Genomic DNA, 22,810 nt, shown 5'->3' on the forward strand with positions numbered 1-22,810 from the left:
CCATCCCACAGAATTCTCGGGGAAAGTGAGAATGGCGTTAAAAGGTTTTGATTCTGCTAAGCAGAATTTGCGGAAGATTCCTTTGAAGAAATGACGGGCGTTTGTGTCTCTGAGTGTGTTTGTGCAAAACTCTTTTCTCTTCAGGGTAGAGACGCACAAACATACCCACTTTTCCAACTTGATGCCCACTCTCCTTGAGAAAAACAACGTAACATTTCCGATTGGCAGTATTAAAAAAACAACAACAGCCCGTCTTCTCTGTATACCTGTATTTGGCCCTTGCAACTCTTTGAAACAGAAGGGAGGAGTTTGATCCTAACTCCAAGTATTGATTTCCTCGTTGTGTCTCTCTCTGTGTGTGTGTGTGTGTTGTGTCTGCATCTCTAGGATGCATGCGACATAATTGATTTCAGCAAGGAACATATTTGATCACCGGATTAATGTACTGTGCCTGGCCAGAGCACATTTTGGGAAAGTGAGGCTGGAGACGGGTAGGTGGGAGAGAGCGGTGGAAAGCAAGAGGGAGGGCATTGATTTATTTATCGGCCGTCCGAAATTCGGGGACTGGAAGGGCGGGGGGGGGGAGGCCTCCAATTGAACTTCTCCATTGGCTTGTGATCTTTGATCCTGCTGGGGAAACGTGTGGCGAGCCCAGTTGTAGGTGGAGGATCTGGATGGCGGGGCTGGCTCGGGTTGGGGAAGGGAAGGGAAGGGAAGGGGAAGGGGGAGAGTCGAAAGACCCTCTCTCCGGCGAAGCTCCCCCACCCCACCTCACCCCGGCCCGCCTCCATTCCCTCCCTCCCTCCCTCCCTCCCCCTGCTAGCGGCGACTTCGGCGAGAGACGGTACCCAGAGAGACTTTGCGGGCAGACCGCAGCCATGTGGCGCTGTTGTGGGGGGAGCTAAGCGCACCGTCTCCTCCAGCTAAAGTGTGCTGCCCCTTTAAGAGACTGGTCAAGGAGTTTGAGCTTAGAGAGGGGAGCGAGCGAGCGAGCGAGCGGCGGAGAGAGAGAATAATCTATCGGTTTAGGAGCTTTGGATCCACTTGACAGGTTCAGTCGGAGGCGATCGCAGGAGGCTACCGGGTGTCAAAGGGAGGGGAGGAGAAAAAAATATATCGATATATTCTCTTTTTTTTTTCCTTCCTCCTCCTCCTCCTTTTTTTTTTTTTTTTGGTAATTCCAGCATGCTCACTGACCCTGATTTACCTCCGGAGTTTGAAAGGTGAGCTACCGCATGCTTTTTTTTCTTTTCTTTTCTTTTCTTTTTTCTTTTCTTTCTTTCTTTTCCCCCCTTCTTCCTCGGTTCTCCGCGGTGCCTTCCTTTCGCCCCGGCCGGCGGGGATGGAGCGGGGAGGGGGGCGCGCGAGGATGGAAAGCGGCGCACGGGGGTTCCACAAACTTTCCCTCCGGGCGAGCCCGAGAAGCGAATCGAACAAACACAACGGCACGGTAGCGCTCGGGTTGCGTGTGTGTGTCTGTCCCCCTACCCTCACCTCCTCCTCCTCCTCCTCTTCCCTTCCCAGCATGCAACCACCGGCGCCGAGCGCTACCGATCTGCCTTCGCAGCTGGTTTCTTTTGCATTTCCTAGCGCGCTTCTTCGCTCCCCCCAACCCGCCGCCGCCGCGCCGCTTCCCCGTCCCAGTCCCCCTCCTCCGGTGTTTTAAACTCAGCGGAAAGCGATCGTCTAAAGGTCCCGAAAGCGACTTGGGCTGAATGCGGACAGGATGGCTCCCCGTCCCCCCGGTCCCCTATTGCCCCCGCAATGCAAACCGGTTTCTCTGGTGTGTCCCCCCCCCCACCTCCTTGGTCCAAACCCAGCCTGCCGGCTTTCACAAACTGTCCCCCCCGCCCCACCTCCGCAGTCCTTCTGAATCCGCCGCCTGCTGGTTGCAAAGCCCGCAGGTCTTGACCCCCTTGGGGAATTGGGTCTTGGGGAGGGGTGGGGGATTTCCCCCCCCTTTCCCCCCCCCCCTCTTTTCCTTTCCGCGAGCCGCGGTGGCGGGGAAGCGCTTCCTGGGATGAATGGGGGAAATCGAGGGAGCGGAGACTTGAAACTTCCCGTTCGGAGCTTTCCGCCGGGATGACGGCAGGGCTGGTGGCGGAGAGGAGGAGGAGGAAGAGGAGAATAAGAACCCAAGTTTCAGAAGAGCCCAGGGGTGCTTTTTGGTGAAGGTTGGGGGGGGGAGAGGAGGAAAGAGTGCTGCTGCTGTTAGATTTAGAGGCGTGGTAACTGGAAGGCAACTTCCCAAAAGTCCTTGTGCGGGATGAATAGCAACCGCCGTAATAATAGATGGCAGGGCGCAAAAGGACCAAATGATAATAATAATAATCTTCCTTCGGAGATGATGCCTGCAGCTTTGTCCCCCCCGTGTGTCAGAGATCTCCCCCCCACACACACACACACTCTAATTTACGGTTTATTTGGGTTACCGTCTGTTTCCTTACCCTCTTCCATCAGAGGACACACTTGCCAGAGTTTTTAACGTTCCTGGAGAGTGTTTATTTTCCCCATAAATCTCGAGTTTTGGGGCAATGAGGTCTCAAAAAGGCGTTTCTCAAACCGCGTTGGCCAGTTCCTCGGGATGAATCGGGGAGGGGGGGGTTCTCCCTTCCTGACCTACAGTGTCCCCTTCTTCCCCTGCCCCGTCCCTTTCCTCTTTTTCCCCCTGCTAAATCCTGCATGTATATCTTGTTTAGCTGTGAAGAGTGAGTGAAACTTAGGTCTTGGCAGTAGGGGAAAAAAGAAAGAGAAAGAGAAAGAAAGAAAAGAAAGAAAAAGAGAAAGAAAGAAAGAAAGAAAGAAAGAAAGGCCAACTCTATCACTACTCTCCTCTCACACCAAAGTTTTCATGAAAACTACCTTCTGCATAAACATTTGGTTGCAACTGAGCCTGTAGTGCAAGCTAGGTGATAGACCAGCTGGTGAAAAATATGGGAAGTCAAGCTGTTCACTGCTGAAGTGGGTGAATTGGATAGTAAAAGGCAGGGAGGTGGGGAGGAGATCTTAAGAAAGGGGAGGAAGTGCAGGGACACTCGTGCAAGAACGCTCCTTAGATAAATAAAACACAACAACCACGATCTGAATATATGCAGATACACGGCTATTACTCTATTTCTGAATTTGTGGGGAGAAAAAAAAAAGCAGTTCTAAAGCTGACTCGGAAAACACCTTTGACGGGAGCTTCTGAGCTCCTTCCAAGGTTTTATTTGATTCAATTAATTCCTCTCCTTTGTTGAAAATCTCTGACATTTACAGCTCCCTCCTCCTCCCTCCCCCTTTAATATTGTGATGGGAACACACTTGGAAGAGCCGAAGTGTTTTTCTTAGTATTCCCTAAATTAACCTGCGGATAATCATTTTCTTCCTGACAAGACTTGGGGAAGTATTTTGCCAGCTCTGTCCAATGCATTAGGAGAGGCTGGCGGAGAAGCAAACTCAGGGTGTGTGTGCTTTAACTTTTTGTACAAGTTTAATAGGTGAGGCAGATAAGAGTGTAAAAGGCACGCTCCGCTTACCTCCCCCGCCCCCCCAAGCACTGTTGGTGTACTTTCTGTTTTAAAGAACAAGGCTTCTTGTTAATTTGGAAGCAAAGGCTTTGAGCGTAGGAAAAAACTAAATTGGCATCTCTCTCTCTCTCTTTTTATAAACTGAGGTGTGCATTCAGAAATTTTACTTTATTAATGCTCAGGAAGAGCTGAAAGAAGGGCTGGTTAGAATAATCTACGTGTTAACTAGTTTTCACAGACATAAGTCTATCGACCTATGTTGATAGCAATATTAATTTTTTTTTAAAAAAGAAACAAAATAAACCTTGTCGACTAATTCCTTTTTTTTTTTAATTTACCATTTTCCATCTGTGGTTTAAGCTAGTAATCCAGACCAATATCTCTGTTAATCATTACCATTTGTTTACATTCTCTGTGTTTGACTCTAGTTGCATACACATGGTAAAGAGGACAGGTTGTGGATTTTATTTACTGCAGAATTTGTACAATTTGCAGGGTGGGGGAACCAACCTCCCCCTTTAATATTGTGATGGGAACACACTTGGAAGAGCCGAAGTGTTTTTCTTAGTATTCCCTAAATTAACCTGCGGATAATCATTTTCTTCCCGACAAGACTTGGGGAAGTATTTTGCCAGCTCTGTCCAATGCATTAGGAGAGGCTGGCGGAGAAGCAAACTCAGGGTGTGTGTGCTTTAACTTTTTGTACAAGTTTAATAGGTGAGGCAGATAAGAGTGTAAAAGGCACGCTCCGCTTACCTCCCCCGCCCCCCCAAGCACTGTTGGTGTACTTTCTGTTTTAAAGAACAAGGCTTCTTGTTAATTTGGAAGCAAAGGCTTTGAGCGTAGGAAAAAACTAAATTGGCATCTCTCTCTCTCTCTTTTTATAAACTGAGGTGTGCATTCAGAAATTTTACTTTATTAATGCTCAGGAAGAGCTGAAAGAAGGGCTGGTTAGAATAATCTACGTGTTAACTAGTTTTCACAGACATAAGTCTATCGACCTATGTTGATAGCAATATTAATTTTTTTTTAAAAAAGAAACAAAATAAACCTTGTCGACTAATTCCTTTTTTTTTTTAATTTACCATTTTCCATCTGTGGTTTAAGCTAGTAATCCAGACCAATATCTCTGTTAATCATTACCATTTGTTTACATTCTCTGTGTTTGACTCTAGTTGCATACACATGGTAAAGAGGACAGGTTGTGGATTTTATTTACTGCAGAATTTGTACAATTTGCAGGGTGGGGGGGAACCAACCCCTCCCCCTTTAATATTGTGATGGGAACACACTTGGAAGAGCCGAAGTGTTTTTCTTAGTATTCCCTAAATTAACCTGCGGATAATCATTTTCTTCCTGACAAGACTTGGGGAAGTATTTTGCCAGCTCTGTCCAATGCATTAGGAGAGGCTGGCGGAGAAGCAAACTCAGGGTGTGTGTGCTTTAACTTTTTGTACAAGTTTAATAGGTGAGGCAGATAAGAGTGTAAAAGGCACGCTCCGCTTACCTCCCCCGCCCCCCAAGCACTGTTGGTGTACTTTCTGTTTTAAAGAACAAGGCTTCTTGTTAATTTGGAAGCAAAGGCTTTGAGCGTAGGAAAAAACTAAATTGGCATCTCTCTCTCTCTCTCTTTTTATAAACTGAGGTGTGCATTCAGAAATTTTACTTTATTAATGCTCAGGAAGGGCTGAAAGAAGGGCTGGTTAGAATAATCTACGTTTTAACTAGTTTTCACAGACATAAGTCTATCGACCTATGTTGATAGCAATATTAATTTTTTTTTTTAAAAAAAGAAACAAAATAAACCTTGTCGTCTAATTCCTTTTTTTTTTTAATTTACCATTTTCCATCTGTGGTTTAAGCTAGTAATCCAGACCAATATCTCTGTTAATCATTACCATTTGTTTACATTCTCTGTGTTTGACTCTAGTTGCATACACATGGTAAAGAGGACAGGTTGTGGATTTTATTTACTGCAGAATTTGTACAATTTGCAGGGTGGGGGGGAACCAACCCCTCCTCCCCTTTTCTCCAGCCCGGCTCACTCCAGCACTTAATGGGTTGTTGTTTTTTTAAATGCATTTTGTTAAAGTAGGGTTTTCACCTGTCAGACTAAGTTATAGCTTGCTAATTGTCTTAAGGCCCATTTTACATATATATGTATATATATATATTTAATGAAGCTGTAAGGAGTAAAAATGTATAATTCGAGGAATTTTGGTTTCATTGTCATTTATCAAGTCATCCACTGTACCTTTTGTAGGAAGCAATTTGTTTCTTTCATTGCTCTTCAGTTTGGACAGAATTTTAAAACTCTTAGAACTTAACCTTAACTTTGTGAAGAAAATTCATGGCTTTCATAGGAAGGGACCTTATTCAGATTTAAAAAAAAAAAAAGATCTGAGTACTGCTTTGGTTCCCATGATTTTCTTTTAACTTTGAACACACAGAAGTTTGGGATGAAAACTCTCTAGAGCATCCGGTGAAAAATGAAGCAGAAATCTGGAGCAATATTTACAATAACTCTGTTCAGTTTTGTGAATTTCTCTGTCCAACTGATTGATTTAAAATCAGGATAGGCTTAGCAATTTTTGGCAAGCTGATGATCCCAACATGTGCCTGTATAATTCTACCAAAATGTTAGAAGATGCTTCCTGCAGCCCAAACTACATATACAAACTTTGAAATTGCAGCACACTGAAAGCTTCTAACGGGATCAGGCATCCTATTTCTCTGATAGATATAATTATCATATTTCATGCTAGAGACTTTTTAAAGGCATCCATTCTAAATACAGTTAAAACAGGTCTAATTAAATTAGCTTGTTCTTAATTCTGTGTAAAATGCATGGCTTTGTGCTTTCTAATTTCCTTTTTTGTGTGCAAATAAGATGGTGCCCTATAGCAGTCTAATGTGGACAAGTCCAAATAAAGTTTTGATTTCTGTAAGCAGTCCATAGAGAGAATCTGTAACAGCGTCCTCACAATCTAGAATGTATAAGAATGATTGTGAGTTGAAAAATGCCTGTCGTGAACTTTAAAACTCTTCATAAATTCTAGTATATTGAAATAAGAAAAGAGAAAGGGAATACTTAATATTCCTGGTTATAGGTGATGTTAAATTCATGAGTTATCCAGAGCCATATATTTGTGCATGAATTAGTGCAACTTTATGGTGAAAGGTGGACTCTTCTCATACGAAAGATTAGAGAACTAGAAGAAAAAAAGTAAAATAAAACTTAACATTTTGATTGACTTGCTCTAAAAAAAAAGGGCGAAAACTAATTTAAGTAACATCTGACAAAGAAGATTTAAGATTTTATTTTCCTTTCTTTTTTTTTTTAAAAAAAGATCTTAATTGTGGCACTTTGGAAACAGTGTTCCAATATGTATTCTTTTAATCTTGGTCTCCCATTAAATTCAACACCAATATAGTAAATAGAGGAAAGTAGGTACTGCTGAATCACTCTCTTGCAAAAAATGTTCTGCAGCAATTGTACCCAATCTATGCTCCCTAAATTCACAAGTCTCATCTTCCCAGACAGCAGGGGAATAATAGCCTAACCGATCTTACGGCCATCAGCATAGAGAAAGTTGTACCGAAGGCTTTCCTTTAAAAGCCAAAGCTTCATATTATCAACATTTCATTGTTGTTGTTGTTGTTATTGTTGTTATTGCTGCTGCTGCTGCTGCTGCTGTTGCTGTTGTTATTATTATTATTATTATCATCATCATCATTATGGTTAGGCACAAACTCGGCCAACTCTTTAGACAGATTTGGCATATTTATCTACCTATCAGGTCCTTTCCAAGGATCTGGAATAGGTAGATGTTGTTGAATGATGGTGTTAAAAAGTATCCTGGCAGGATGCAAACTGTCCCAGGTAGAGAGCTGCCTTTTGCAATGGACGGATGGCAATTTTGTCAGTTATCATTATTATTAATTTTAGACCAAAGCACTGAAGTATACCAAGAACTGGGAATAGCTACAAACTTCCATTATGGCCGAACAGCATGTGTCCTGTTTGATGTGAGAAGGGATTAATGCTTCCCCCCCACACCCAGTTTGGCATTTGCTTTGGACATGATTTTACCATGCTTGGTTTTTAGGATCTCTAGGAAACAACACGTTGGGTGTAAAATTATGATTGAGGTTGCTGTTTGAAGCCTATCCTTCTGTAAACTTGTCCATTGAGGGGAAATATGGAAAAGCTGAGCTGGAATTAACTCCGAGGATGAGCTAAGAAACAATTTCTGTAGTGGAACGAACCTTGTAGTGTTCATTGTCAAATGTCAAACCAAGTCACTACCTTGTCCTTGGTCTTCGAAGAGTTACTGGGAGAAGGAGAAAGAAAGGGGTGGGCAGTCTCTCCTTTAGTTTCAAGCCATCAGTCTTTAAAACATTTACGCATGAATACTGTGTGCAAAGTAAGATTGGTACTTTAAGGGAGGGAGGAAGTGTCGTTCTTTTCCCAGTTTCTGTTGACCATTGCATAAGGAAAACACAGGAATTGTAGCATCCTGGAGAAAACTAAAAGGATGTCCAGTGTCGGTACCCTGTTTTAAATGCTCCCCCTTGTTGTTTCAACCTGGGTGCTTTTTGATAGGAATCGGATAAGGTTTTCTTGGTTCCCTTATGGAATTGATATGTTGCTTTCAATCATGATGCATTTATTTAGATATAGAGGGTACATATGGAGCAATACACGTGAGACGGAGAACAACTAGCTGGAGGGGAAGGAGCTGGGTGATATTCACGGTTACCCTAAATTTAAGCAACACACACACACACACTATTGATTTGGGGGTGAGGTGTTAACATGCAGTAAGTCTTACAGACATTTACTGGTTGTTGACATCTTCCTCCAATTTTGGAGTGGTAAGTTCAGCATCCTTGTACAGCTCAAAAAGGAGCCAGTTCCCCAAATTTAGCTAATGCTGAAATGTTGTAATTTTGTACTAAAATGACATTGTCAAAATGACACTTTTTTTCCCTAGTTCTTCTGCTACTCCAAAGCCTTCGCTGAAGGTTTTGTTTTAAGCAGGAGATTTGGCACGCCAAAAGTATGTTTTCTGTAGAACATTCCCCGGTGCTGTTACTGCAGACCAGCACAGCGGAGTGCTCAAGACCGTTTTTTCTAGCCAAAGTGAATAAAAGTAAGCATGATTCCCTTGCAGAATTCGCTCAGACCTCTTCCTCTTTCTCTAAATTTGCACCTTCGTTAAATATTTTATAAATTATATTCTTTCCTAACACTTGGGATTTATAGATTTAGGCCAGCCGGTGAAGAGGGAGGGGAGTTTGGAAAACTTAACTTTTTGTATTATTTAAAACGGAGGACTGCACCAGAGTGATGCTGATGTCCAGAAAGACAAGGCTGCCTTTCTGTGTGAGTTGACTCTGTGTGTGTGTGTGTGTGTGTGTGTGTGTACACTGAAACAACTCATTCTTAAAGGCACTGAAATCGTTTCAGGGTTCAATTAGATACTTAGTCTGCTCATGATTGGTTTGCATCTTGAGGATCGTTTTAAGTTTGAGGTGGTCCCACAATGCCTAAAGCTAATCAACCACTAGGGGGGGTGTTTGAGAGCAGAATAGATAGGACAACGCATCCTTGCAAATCACTCTGTCACCTCACTGGGTTCCTAATCATTTGCCAAGTTGAGAAGTTCCTGGAAGGTGGTGTGTCCAAACGCTACATGTTATAACCGTGGTGGAGTTTTCTGTCATGCAATAAATCTAGATGAGAGAACAGTTACAATTGTTCAGATTGGCTTTTTTTTGTGACTTGCTGTGCTTGGATTGAAAAAGGGTAAACTAACGTCCCATGGTGGCATTTGTGTGGCGCCCTCAAGACCTTGTAGTAAAATGTACCCCATTTTAACCCTTAAGAAAATGAAACAAAGTTGTCTTTGTCCAAAATCTGCTAGGATTGGGTTGGAAAACTTCTGGGTTGTTTTTGTCTATTTTGCTTTGTTTTTCAGTATGCATGATATTCCTGGCTACTCCTGACCATTCTATCGGTTGGAGTGGGTGAGTGTAATAAATGCCGAACGTGCAGATACGTTCCAGTAGCAAAGGCTAGTCATTTTACACTTTGGAAATAAGCAATGTGTCCAAACACATGTGCAATTGACAGAGAAAGATTTTTTGGCATCCCAACCTAACACCTGTATGATGGTAAACGGGCAGCTTGTGCTGATAACAGTAATTGTGGCACCATCCATAAAGTAAAATGGAATTAGCAGTCTGGCTTTTTTATCTGTTGCAAACCCCATTATTCACAAAATCATAAATTCAAAGAAAATATAAGCTGCATTTTAGAACCAAGTGACCAACAGTGTATGAACTAATAATTTATTCCAGTTTCACTTTAAAAAAAAAAAAAATCCTTAAGCATTATATTCCAATAGTTGATTTAATGATATAAAGATATAGTGGCATGTTATTCAATGCATGTCTCATTGATTTCTATAAGAAAGTTAGCACATAAATCTTCCCCTCCCGTTCCTCTTTTGGGTTATAAATTTTGTCTTAATGTATTATACATCGCATTCATAATCTTAATTTAAATCGTCTTCCAAAAGATCACAGAATTACTGATTTTTTTTTTCATGGGATAAATAGTTTAGCAAAGGTTTATCCATTGCTGTTCTAAACAGTTTAAAAGGTTTTCATTCCCTTCAAATCCGGGCATCTCATGGGCTTTATTACAGTCTGCTTTTTCATTTTCTTTAAATTAAGCACTGTTCTTTAATATCTTCCTGCCATTAGAGTAAAGATTATACATTAGGTGTGTTGCATCGCCGTTCTATTAAACCTTATATGTTAGGTGTATTTTGTTTAAGTAACAAAATTATTCATAGAATGTAAGAGGAAGGTCAAGGGATTCAGCAACAAACTTAAGCCAGCAAGCCTCATTTATACTAACAAGAAACTTCGAAGTTTCTAAAATGCAATTGTAGATACATGGAATCACATTAGAATATAGTAGGTTGTATTCACTAAAGTGTTATTTGAACAGTTGTGCTGCTGTCCTAAAATTCCTCTTTCTGGGACACTTTGACATACTGATTCTAAGTTGTGAAATAGAGTTATGCAAAGCCTCTGTATCCACAGATAACAACTTTCTTTCCCCTAATATAATAACACTATTACATACTACTGTAATAGTGTGAAATTTGGCCTTGATTCTCAACAACAATGCAATGCTAGTTCTTGTATCTCGTCCATTTGTGAGAGACATGGAGCTCCTTCAGAAGGCCAGGCTCATTTTGATGGAACTTTTAGTTATAAAAAAATAATTCTGCAAATTATCTGTTAACATTTATTTATTATAATGGATAATTCAGAATCCTTTGGGTTTTCAGTGTTCTATATTGCTTTTAATATTTCAATGATCAAATCTCTATGTAGTCACCATTCTTTTCTTAAAAGGGTTTTTACATTTTCAAATTTACGAGAGATATGAGGCTTTAAAGATGTTTACATACACATATAGTACATAGATGCCATGCTTCTCTATATATCGAGAATATACTTTTGCTAAACAAATAATTAGGATGGGCTTTCTAAGTTGCCGTGAAATGCTGCATACATTTTTTAAAAATACAGTCTTCCGTTCTCCCCTTTATAAATTCTGTCTTTAAAAGAATTTAATTCTGAAATCCTGCAAATTCTCCTGAACCTTATAGTGTCTGTCAACATTCAGGAAATGTTTTATTTTATTTGGGTGGATAAAGCTCCGTTTATGGCTATCAATGATTTATACTCATGAAGAGTAGATGTTATTCAAAACCAATCTATACCATAAACGATGCGTTGGCTTTTGAATGGGAGTTGTGTTCAAGTTATGCTTCTTTTCTAGATTCGTTATGCAGTTTTTGGTTAAGTAACCCTTTTTTGACACAGTAAAAACACACACGAATATACAAAGGATGTGCATATCTGACCCAGTTTGGAGGAATATCGTTTGTTTACCTAAAATTCTGTTCCAGTTTCATATTAATGTGTGTGTTTTTTAAAGCCTCTTTAAATATGCCTTTTAATAGGTATCTAAATCTACATTGTCTCCCAAGTTGTAGATTCATACGCAACTCCTGGGATGCTTAAAATACTCAAAAATTCATTGCAGCACTGAAACTATGAATCCAGCAGATTGTTGAGCTTCAACCGATACATTATTTTGCTTCATATCCTTTGAACCTCTCTTTCAACTATCTCCGTCTTTTCTAAGCTGGGGGAAAATATATATATATATATATTCTTTTTAATATATACTTTTTAAGGATCATATTCTGTGCAATTGATGCAGTGAAGTATAGTTTGTGAAATCTTATGGCATCATGAACGGCTTAGCCTTTCCGCTTATGCCAAGACTAATGTGTCTCTCCACTGCAATCATTTCATGGGGTAATTTGCAGTGTGTCAGTTCCCCTGTCATTCTTACACGATGCTTATGCGGTTTTTCTGTCACCAGATGTGGTGACGGCCAGTAGCTTAGACGGCTCTAAAACCGGGGGGGGGGGTGTCAGACAACTTTGTGATACCTCTTTGCCACAAGAACAAACTTAGGTCTCCCAAGAAGCATCCGATGATGCCTTCCTTGCATTTTCTGATGATCTGGGCAGCTGCTGTTCATCAGGAATGCTGGCCTAGATCCTACCTCTTTCTGATCACACAGGGCCACTAGGTTTGATACAGATGGTGCACAATATCGAGTGCTAGATAATCTTGCAGAGACGTGAGCTGATGGAAATTCCAAGCTGTTGATTTCAGTGGGAAGAGATCCAAGCAGTTGGATATACTTAAATGCTGGTAGGATTTTCCAGACTGTTGGATCATTATCTTTTAACAGAAATGAGACGATCAATAAGATTATTCTTTTCTCTTTGTAACACCAACGTGCACGATTTTGAGCAAACTTTGCCTCAGACTTTTGGGTGGCTTTTAATTATATTCAAATTTAATTAGAGTTTAATTTGGGCTAATTAAATAGTATTAATATGATTACTTCCCACCTGTTCCATATTTCTCCTCTTCAATTTTTTTTTTTAACAATACAACATAGAACTAACTTTTGGCTACTTCCAAAGAGAAGGGGTCCAAATGGTGACTTGGATTATACATTTCTGCTATAACCAATTCAGTTGAATTTTAGGCAGCTGAACATGCAGGTAGGGAATAACATAATTATGTTTCATTTTAGCCACTGCAAGCTGTAAAAAGGGCCTCTTTCAGCACAGCATATTGAAAATTTGACTTCTTAAATTTTAGTACATTAGGCACACAGCCAGTGAAAAGTTGCTAAATTTATTTCAAAGGTATATTGTGCAGGAAATAAATTGTTTGTGCTAAAACACAAAATAGTGGCAGCAAATTTGCTTATTAATTGATTTGGAGGTTTTATTTATTTATTTATTTTTTAAAAAATATTTCTTCCTATTCTAAGTCATCAAGGTTTATTACACCTTCAACAGAAAGGAACAATATGTCAGCTCAAGTCTAAGAATGGATAGAACTTTCTGTGTTCTGTGATCATTTTTGATATAATTTGAATTATCATTATGTTTTTGCCTTAACCTGGATCCTAAAAACAAATCCAGAAAACAGAATTTGAACTGGATTTATTGTATATTTTCTCATACTCCAAATTTTGGAGAAATAGAAACTGAGTTCCATTCTATACAGTAGTTGAAGACTGGCAGATTAATTAGAATATTGTCTGCTTCATACCCCACAGTTTGTATTTTTCCTCCAAAATGTTTAAAATGTAACTATTAATTTCCTGACCCTAGCTATGTATAGTATATAGACTTATGAAGGGACTATTAGGTGTCAAGCATTTAAGAATCTTTCACATCTTCTAACATTTGGTTTTCTTCTGGATAAGTTTTTTTTTAATTTTTTTTTATTTGTTACAACAGTATATATAAACATAAGCAAGAAATAACTATATGATATATAAGCATATATATAAGCATAGGCATGAAATAACTATACAAATTGGATACAATCAAAGGGAACATTAGGACAGGAACGATAGGCACGCTGGTGCTCTTATGCACGCTCCTTACAGACCTCTTAGGAACGGGGTGAGGTCAATAGTAGATAGTCTTTGGTTAAAGCTTTGGGGATTTTGGGAAGAGACCACAGAGTCTGGTAGTGCATTCCAGGCATTAACAACTCTGTTTCTGAAGTTATATTTTCTGCAATCAAGATTGGAGCGGTTCACATTAAGCTTAAATCTATTGTGTGCTCGTGTATTGTTGCGATTGAAGCTGAAGTAGTCTTCAACAGGCAGGACATTGTAACAGATGATTCCATGAATTAAACTCAGGTCATGTCAAAGGCGGCGGAGTTAGACCAGAGGCTTTAAAAAGGTTTTCTGAGCTGTCCTGATATATATATATATATTGGTTAGGATTACATATAAATTGATCAGGGAGAATGCTGAAAGTTAACGTCAGGAATTTCTGCATAAAACTATATGTACTATCACCAGGCCATATCTATAAAGTTATAGATTGAAGTTTGGTTAACCTGGAGTATCAAAACAAAATTCTCCTGGAGTTTTGACCATGATGATTGTTTGATTGACTTCTGCATTCAAAGATGAAAAAATGTGTTCCCACCTGCAACAGCATCATATCTGCAGTAATAGCTGCTATTTTAGGTCTTTCTGTGTATCTGTGTTGTATATAGAATATTGAACTGTAGTAGATAAACAATTGCTGAAATAAGTTATTCCTTGATTTGGATGGCAAGGAACATGCTATAGTATATCCACATTTTAAATATCTTTCTCTTTTAACTTTCTTCTTTGGTTATTGATTTTATGTGTTCAGGAGGTGAATCAGGACTTAAGAATTGATTCTGTGTGAACTGGAGCAAGATATTTAGAGATCGTCTTTTGAATTAGAAGATGATTTCTTTCTATCTCATAGCTTGGTAAATGAGGTGCCTTCCCATATTGTCATGTCATGTAACATGGAAAAAATTCTGAGTTAAGTCTGAACCAGTGGCAAGTTATTATAACGGGCTAAGCCAGAATGAGGTTATGGCTTAGTACACTATGTGTTTAATTTGTCAGTTTGGTTTCTCAATATCATCTGTGAGTTTTCCATGTGATTCTACAAATCATGATTAGGTATCCCGGTTTAGCAGGTGATGAATCCCAAGACAGTCAGATAGGGATTTTCCTGCATTTTATTTGCATGAAGGTTCCAAAGCAGGTCAACATTCTGAAAATGGAACTGTACAGTTGCTTTGATCCTTTATTCATGCTGAAGGTGCTGACAATTTCACATGTTGTGTTGTGAATATAATTGAGCAATTTGGCCTCTCAAACAAATCTTGGAGGATGCCATTGATCCAAATATCTGAAACGCAATAACACGGGATGTCCCTGTACTCCGTAAAAGTACGGAATAAAACCAAAGATAAAGTTTAGTTCTTAACTTGAGTTTTCATCTTGTATTATTTGTGACACAGTAGATAACGTGGTTAATTTGTAGAAAGACTCTGGTGTGTGCAATGTCTGTGAACGATCAGCAGTTTCACAGCTATCTAGATCTAAGTCTAAATTAGAGACAGAAATAAAAGGTCCAGAATTCAGAAGATGGGGAGTTTTCATGCAGCTTCAAAAAACAAACAAACAAGCTGCTAAAGTTTATTATTAATGGTTTACAATATGTATCTCTTATCACAACTGACTCAAACTTGTTGCACTATAATTAAGCTTTTTGAAACAGAAAGTGCTTCTGGACGTCCTATTAGTAAAGAATCTTTTCCTGTTTTCAAATTATTCCGTAGTGCAAAAGGATCTAAGATAAGCCATTTCTTAACGCCTTAAATTTTTGAAGCCAGCCTCAGTACAGTTCCTCTAAAACTAAGAAGCAGAGGAGAGAAGCGTTAAACTTTCTGTACAGCCACTGGTGAAATCACGGAGAATTTTGCTATCTAGAAATCTTGGCCATGTGCCAGCCGTCATTCTAACCGTTTGCATTTTCACTACACATTATAAAACCATGCCTGTTCAATAATTGGCACATACATCCGCCTGGGAACATTTTATTTTCAAGAAGCATTAAAACCGAAAGGAATTCAGGGAGAGAGTGGGAATTCGAACAATTGCTATTTCTTGAATTTGTTCATCAATCAGTTGGATAGCCTGTGTGACTCATGTAGAGTTTTACTGACACGAGCTTGTGTCTGTATCTCTGTTTGTCGGATCACAGAGAGAATTTATATATAGCTTCAGAGAAAGCTCTGATTTGGCCCAAACTGTTTCTTTGCTTTTCATTTCCCCCTCCCTGCTTTTATTATATTATGTAATTGTAAGTATATTACATAATTGTGTACAGCATTAAATATATGTGAGTGGGAGATGAAATATGCAATAAGGAGGTCAAAGCTTAACTCCTTTTCCATTTATTATGATACTTCCTTGCATAAGTTGAATGCGAATTATTGTGGCAATTATTATAATTGTTGTGAATCTTCACACTTTGAGCTTTAATTTTTAATTTTTAATTTTTAAAAAATTGGCCTAGATGAATGTTGTTAAGAAATTATCCGCAGTTAAATTCACAGTAAGTCAAGAATCTGTTTATTTTTTTAAAAAATTAAAGAAATATTTATAGCTCGTTATTCCTCCTCCTCGCATCTTTCTTCAACAGAACTGGGGAATAATTTAGCAACATATGTTTTATCAACTGTCAAATTAGAACATTTTGATCCATGAGGAATTTGGGGAGGGAGGAATTTTCTTGTCTTTTTTAAGCAGCACAAATTACAGACAGGGAAAGAGAGGATTTCATTGCCTCCACGACTGAGAATGACATCCTGTAGCATGTAGTTCTGTGCATTTTATCTTGTATATTGCCTGTTGTCATATTCTCCTTTTTAAGTTTTCCAGGAACTGCAAATTACAGATTTCTCGCACTCGTCCAATTACAACCTCTAAAGGTCTCGCTCCAGCAGGATGAAATATAATACTTAAATTACTTAAATATGTAAAGTAGGTAGCTTTGGAATGTCATTAATAATGATAGGATCAGCAATATTTACGGCTCCTGATACTCTCCCCCCCCCACTTCTGCTGCCTTGATGGAGGTAAAAAGGCAGCCTCCTCTATTGCCAGCTATTCGAACAAGCACTTTTGATGTCAAATCAGCCAAGGAACTCGTCTTAATCCGTCCATCTGAGAACCTTACTAAGAACATCTCTGCCACTGAGTTGCAATCTCTGTTTCAGAAGTTTGCATATGCAGAATTACAGTTTTGTAGGGATCTTTGCAGCCAATTCTAACTTGCCAGCAATTTCAAAATAAAGAGGTTAAAAATAAGAGCAGGGATGATCCTGGGGCCCTGCACTATTACACACCTAATTTCTGGAGGGCCCTTGGTGGGGTTTTTGTGTGTGAGAGAGAGATCTTGCTCAGAGAATCCCAGAATACAGGTTGTCACTCAATCTTTAACACAGAGTGGCTTTAGATCTCACACTTTTACAGGCCTCCATTTTTGTCTCCCTCTCCGTTTGTCCCTGAAGTGCTGGGATTTGTAGTACCCATGGGTGTCTGCAGGAAAGGTGAAAATCTGCCACACTGCACTCTTCATCTTGCAGATTTTCAGACACACACCCAGAGACACTGTTGTATAAATAGTACACCACAAAGCTCCATACTGTTGGTTTGGGGGGGGGGGGAAACACAGATCTCCCAATTTTGCCTAGTTTACAAAAGTAAAATAAATTGAGAGGAGAGTGCTGCATAAAGTTTTCACATTTTGCCCAGGAAATCCATCAAGTGACTTCCATTATTCATTCTTACCAATAACTGAGATTCTCCCTTTCGCTTTCTCCCCTCCTTTCTCCTCTCTCCTCCCTCTTCCCTCCCTTCTCCCTCTCCCCTTCTCCCTCTCCCCGTCTTCCTTTCCCTTCTCCCTCTCCCTCTCCCTCCCTCACCCCTTCTCCCCGTCTTCCTCTCCCTCCCCTCCCCTTATCCCTCTCCCCTCCCTTCTTCCTCTCCCTCTTCCTCTCCCTCCCTCACCCCTTCTCCCTTCACTCTCCCTCTCCCTCTCCTTATCCCTCTCCTCTTTTTCCCTGATTTTTTTCCCCCTGTTACAATTGTCTGTTGCTACCTCCTGCTCCTAATCTTTCATTCTAAGAGGCTTTCTTGAAATGTGTCTAATGTTCTGTTTTCACTGAGATTTCCTTGTAGCATTTATGGTAATTTATTTTGACTTTTAAGTAAGCCCGAGCTCTTGGTACACGGAACAAGGCAATGAGTAATTTTATAAGTAAATACAATGGAACACACACACACACACACACACACATATATATATATTGTATTGGTTTGTCAAAAAAGAAAAAGAAAAATGCAAAGCAGAACTGCTTGTTGCCCTTTCAGGAGTTTTGATCCCACTGCTGAGGACGAACTCTTTGATTTTTGCCAAGTTATAGTTAATCAGAAATGTCGCCTGGGCAGGATGGGTGCAGTTGAAGTTGTCTTTTTGACTTTTTTTTTTTTTGACACAAACACACACACAGTCCACGAATAGTTAGAAGATGTTGATAAAACTCTCATAAGCGGAGCAAGCTTCTTCCAGAAATTTATTTAATTTCCAAAGTGGCTGAAGTCTGTGTGAATATCATGAAATTTTATTCAGTTGGACACAGTTCCTCTGGCTTCTTGGCTTGTTTTTATGTTCCAAAAGAAGATTTCATGTAGAAACCCTTCCAGTGCTATGCTGTTGTTGTTGTTGTTGGTTTTTTTTTTTTAAAAAAAATAGACCGGGAAGTGTGGGTAGCCAGGAAGTCTTCATGGAGAGAAAAATGTATAACAGACAAACAATCTTCCAGTAGCATCATCCACTACCTCCAATTGGCATCTAAACTTGAAAACATCACCAAGGATGCGAAATAGATGGTTCTTTTTCATTTGAAGGAAACTTTTTTTTTTGGTGGGGCGGGGTGAGGAAAGTAGGGTAGATTTTGCAAAGCAGTTTTTTGTTTCGCTTTATAAGCACACCACCACCACTAATTTCGGAGGGGAAAACTATTTATAATCCTTCCCTATTTAGTGTTTTTTTTCTGCAGGAGAAATTATACCTTAGCAACTTTGAAGGGAAAATGGCGGAAGGAAAAAAAAAGGAAAAGGCTATTGAGAAGTCCCCACCGCAGTTTGATAATCCGTTATATATCATTTATCATAACATTATCCGCAACCAGATTTTATTTGTAGTGGAGAAGAATTGGGAGGGGGGGGGAGGTATCTGAAGAAGAATGACCGTAAATTAATATTTGCCTGTATATGCATTGAAGGAAATTGTCATTTATACAAACTCTATAGTTAGCAGGAGTTGGGTTTTTTTTCCCCCTCCCATACATGACATGCTTCATTGTACGCCCGAAGAACTTTCATGTGCAAACTCTTTCATCCTCTATCCTCTAGTGCAAATTGAATAATGTGTTTGTCTAAAAAAAAAAAAACCAGGGATGAGTTAGGCTTGATGGTGACACACTTGGGATCTTATCTGCGTAAGGTGTGAAACAGCTCTTGTTAAAAAGCCCCCCCCCTTTTTTTTTTAGTCAGGATGACATTTTAATTAAATACCTGAAAGAGATTACAGGAATATATAAGCCTCCAAGCTGTGAAAAGCCTGGTCTTTTTCCTTCCCTGTTCTTATCCTGTGCTCGCCAGAGGCTTCAGTGCTTCCATTGGGGAAAGTATCCTGGGCGAACACAGGCAGTCTGTTTGACCAGGCGCATCCACTCTTTCACCATTGATACAAACTGGATTCCATCAATTTTCTCGGTCCTGGGCTTTGAGCAATTCAAACCGGTTTCATGGATATGAAAGGCGGCACTGTCCGACTTCATGAATGGTATCACTTTTGTCAAAACCTTTATGGGGGGGGGGATGGAAATGTGCATGCGCGCGTGTGTTTTAATAAAACCTTGGACAGCCAACATTTTTTCTTCGGCTGAATAATGAAAACAACGAGCACAGCCAAAATTTGCTTTCTCCGTCGATGGCGGTCGCCTTCCCCCCACCCCCCACCCACCCCACTTTGGCCAAAAAAAAAAAAGGACATTTTTTTTCTTTTCCTCTTTCAAGGAAGAAAAGTTTCTCAGTTCTCCGTTTAAAAATGGCCAAGTGTATTACGCTGCTGCTAGCGAGCCGGCTTCCCAGCCCAGATGCTTTATGGAAACAAAACCCTGTTTGCTTAGGAAGAGGTCGCATAGCAGTTGTCTGTTGTCCCAGAACTATGAAGCATGTTAAATTGGGATGGGAGTTAATGGAGCAGAGACATGCTGAGATTTTAACACTTTTCCATTTGAGCTAAATATAAAGCTTTAAATCAGCTCCGATGATCTTCCACAGCGAGGGGAACAAAAGATTGACACATGCAGAAGCCCCGATTCGCATTTTGCCAGATCGTTATGTCTGCTTTGCTGTGCCTACCCGTTTTTCCCTTCTTTCCCCAAACTGCGACAGAGAATGATCAACATTATAGGAAGAATTTCCGCAAATGTCCCTTTCTGCTCTTCATTACTGCAGCCTAGAGTAAATGTGAAATTAGAAAAAAACCCAAACAAACCCCTACCTTCTTAAATTGTTGCCTGAAATGGTTTTATATCGGCCAACTGGAGAAAAGGGTAAAAGAATGAGGTGAGATTTGATCATTCGAAAATGGAAACAAAAAGTCCTGAATTTGATGGCTTGTTTAATGCAACACATTAAAACTTTATTAAGATGGAATTGGATCATCTGGGGATCAGTGTCTTACTGGAGCTCAGCCATTATCTTAGCAGGGAAGATGAACCTGGCCATCATGTTCACCCACAATGTGATTAATTCGTTTAAGTGTAGCAAGATCTAGAACATTTAGGTTTCCATCTTTTCTACGGGTAATTCTCAACTTATGAACACAATTGAGAGCAGAAATCCAATTGTTAGTGGTTGGGGTTGTGAACTGAGGCACCCATGTGACCCAACCTAGTGTTTTATTACATTTTTCACTGTGGCTGTTAAGTGAATCATTACAGTCGTTAAGTGAATCACATCATTATTAAGTGAACAGTGCAGTCATTAAGCGAACAAAGTCTTACGAATGGGCATTTTTGCTGGAAACCAGCAAAAGAAGTCACAAATTGAGGAAATGTAACTGTGAGTCACTTCAATCAGTCAGTTTCCGAGTTCCTGATATGCAAAGCTACATGACTGTGGAAGGGAACATTTTATAATGGCCAAAGTGCTTTATTATGGGTCAATAAAGCACCTGTTCCAAGCTTGTCATAACTCTGAACAGTTATAAAACGACCGGACATAAGTGAAGAACTACCTGCATTTGGTTTCATCACCTTGAATGCTAACCTGAGCAAAAAGACAGAGTGTAAATTGAATGAATGATGTGCTTTTTGAAAACTCAGCAAAAACTGGGGAAGCTCCTGTACGTTTCTTCTACACTCTGACTGGAAGTTGAGTCGTGGCAACTGGACTTCTTTCCTTTTTTCGGTTTGAAATGTTTCACTGCTTATCCAAGTAGCTTCTTCTGTCTGAGAAAGCTGGTTAGGGGACCCCATATATCAGTGCCGCCCCCCCACAACCTTTTGGATGCCAGGGACTGCTTCTGTGGAGAGAAGCTTTTCCACGGAGTGGAGGGCATATGGTTTTGGGTGTTGCCTGCATCCTGCACATGCACGAATGGGGCTTTGCTTGTTTACATGGACCGGTTTCTGGTCCACTGTGGACTGGTGCAGCCCAGGGGCTGGGGACCCCTGCCATATATATGTCCTCCAGGGTGGTTTCATTTCTCACCTAATCTGATCTGGCTTGTTAGGTGAGTAGGCCTCCTAAATCCTTCTCTTAGGTGGGTCGTTAAGGGTGACTTCCTTGGTGAACCTGTGAAGTAGTCTTGATCTTTCCATGGATTGATGCAAGAGCAGGATAAAAAATGGCAGACAGGTTGTGTCTGAGGCTTCCAACTCAGTTGAGGGAAGGGAAGATACACAGTTTGAGAGAAGAGTGGAGGAATCCATTTATGCTAAAGTGGAAAACTCTTTTCCTTCAGTAGAGGTGGAGGTCCAGACAACTCAGAGGTCGTATTCAGCAGGTTCTGGAGAACCGGTAGCGGAAATTTTGAGTAGTTCAGAATACCACCTCTGACTGGCCTCACCCCCATCTATCCTCTGCCTCCCGAGTCCCAGCTGATTTGGAAATGGAGAGTTTGCAGTAACCTTCCCTTGGAGTGGGGTGGGAATGGAGATTTTATGGTATCCTTCCCCTGCCACGCCCACCAAGCCACGTCACACCCACCAAGCCACGCCCACAGAACCAGTATTAAAAAAAATTGAATCCCACTACTGAGTTAATGCTACCTGGATGATTGAGAATCTTCATCGACGTATCTAAACTCTGACATTTGCCTTGACTCGATTCAACTGCTGCTGTGCATAAGGAAGAGGAGGAAAGCTTTTGATGGCTCTCACACTAAGAGTAGATACAGCAGGGATGGACAACTATGGCACCTTTGTAACCTGTGGACTTCAACCCCCAAGAATTCAATGCTGGCTCAAGAATTCTGGGAGTTGAAGTCCGCAGGCCGTAAAGATGCCATAGTGGCCCATCCCTGAGGTGAAACAAGGGTTCGGGAGACCTTTGACCCATACTTTTGCTTGGGAGAAAAATTAGGCTGGGAGGCTTAATATCGCCAGGGTTGACAGGCCAAAGCCTATGCTAAAACGTTCCTACGGAAAACCTAGAATTTTCAGGCTTTATATTTTCTATTTAAATATAGCATGAATACTAATGCAACGTAGGAGATTTATGGTTTGATAATGTTCTCCTTTCCCCCTAAATATTAATACAGAAAAACCTAGGGTCAAACATTCTGGTTCTAAAGGAGGAGAAGCAACATGAGGAAAACTGATGCAGAATCTGTCAGATAAATAATCCATTTTCCAAATCTGAATATTTTTACTTAACAGGAAAAAGGATATTGCTGCTAAATCAGTTAGGAGAAATAAAATAATAATAATAGATCAGGTACAACACAGATACCCGGAATGTCCTTTCCGCAGGTTCAGCCCTTAACTTTATAAATGCAGGGGATTTGAAGCATAATTTCCAATATTATCACATTTTCTCTGTCTGGACACAAATTCTTGGGAGACCTGAACTTTGAAAGACAACATATGTTAAGTCAGGGAAGTAGAGATTTATTTTTGTAAAATGGATATAGAAAAGGAGGAGTTAGACATGGCCCACTTTCTTTAATTTCTTTGGATTTTTC

General features: G+C 40.2%; 1 protein-coding gene across 3 annotated transcripts in view; it reads left to right on the forward strand.

The window, feature by feature from the left end:
- Nucleotides 1-953: 953 nt before the first annotated feature.
- SOX5 (SRY-box transcription factor 5) overlaps nt 954-22,810 on the forward strand; it is a 623,404-nt gene continuing 601,547 nt past the window's right edge. For 2 of the 3 annotated variants that reach the window (XM_058191770.1, XM_058191771.1), the window contains exon 1: nt 954-1,223. In XM_058191770.1, the coding sequence (XP_058047753.1) occupies nt 1,186-1,223 (38 nt within the window). In that variant the 5' untranslated portion in view covers nt 954-1,185. The remainder of the gene's footprint in view (nt 1,224-22,810) is intronic. The other variant, XM_058191772.1, reaches the window with a different exon arrangement.

This window comes from Ahaetulla prasina, chromosome 7, assembly GCF_028640845.1.
Source record: "Ahaetulla prasina isolate Xishuangbanna chromosome 7, ASM2864084v1, whole genome shotgun sequence".
In the NCBI taxonomy this organism is placed as follows: Eukaryota; Metazoa; Chordata; class Lepidosauria; order Squamata; family Colubridae; genus Ahaetulla; species Ahaetulla prasina.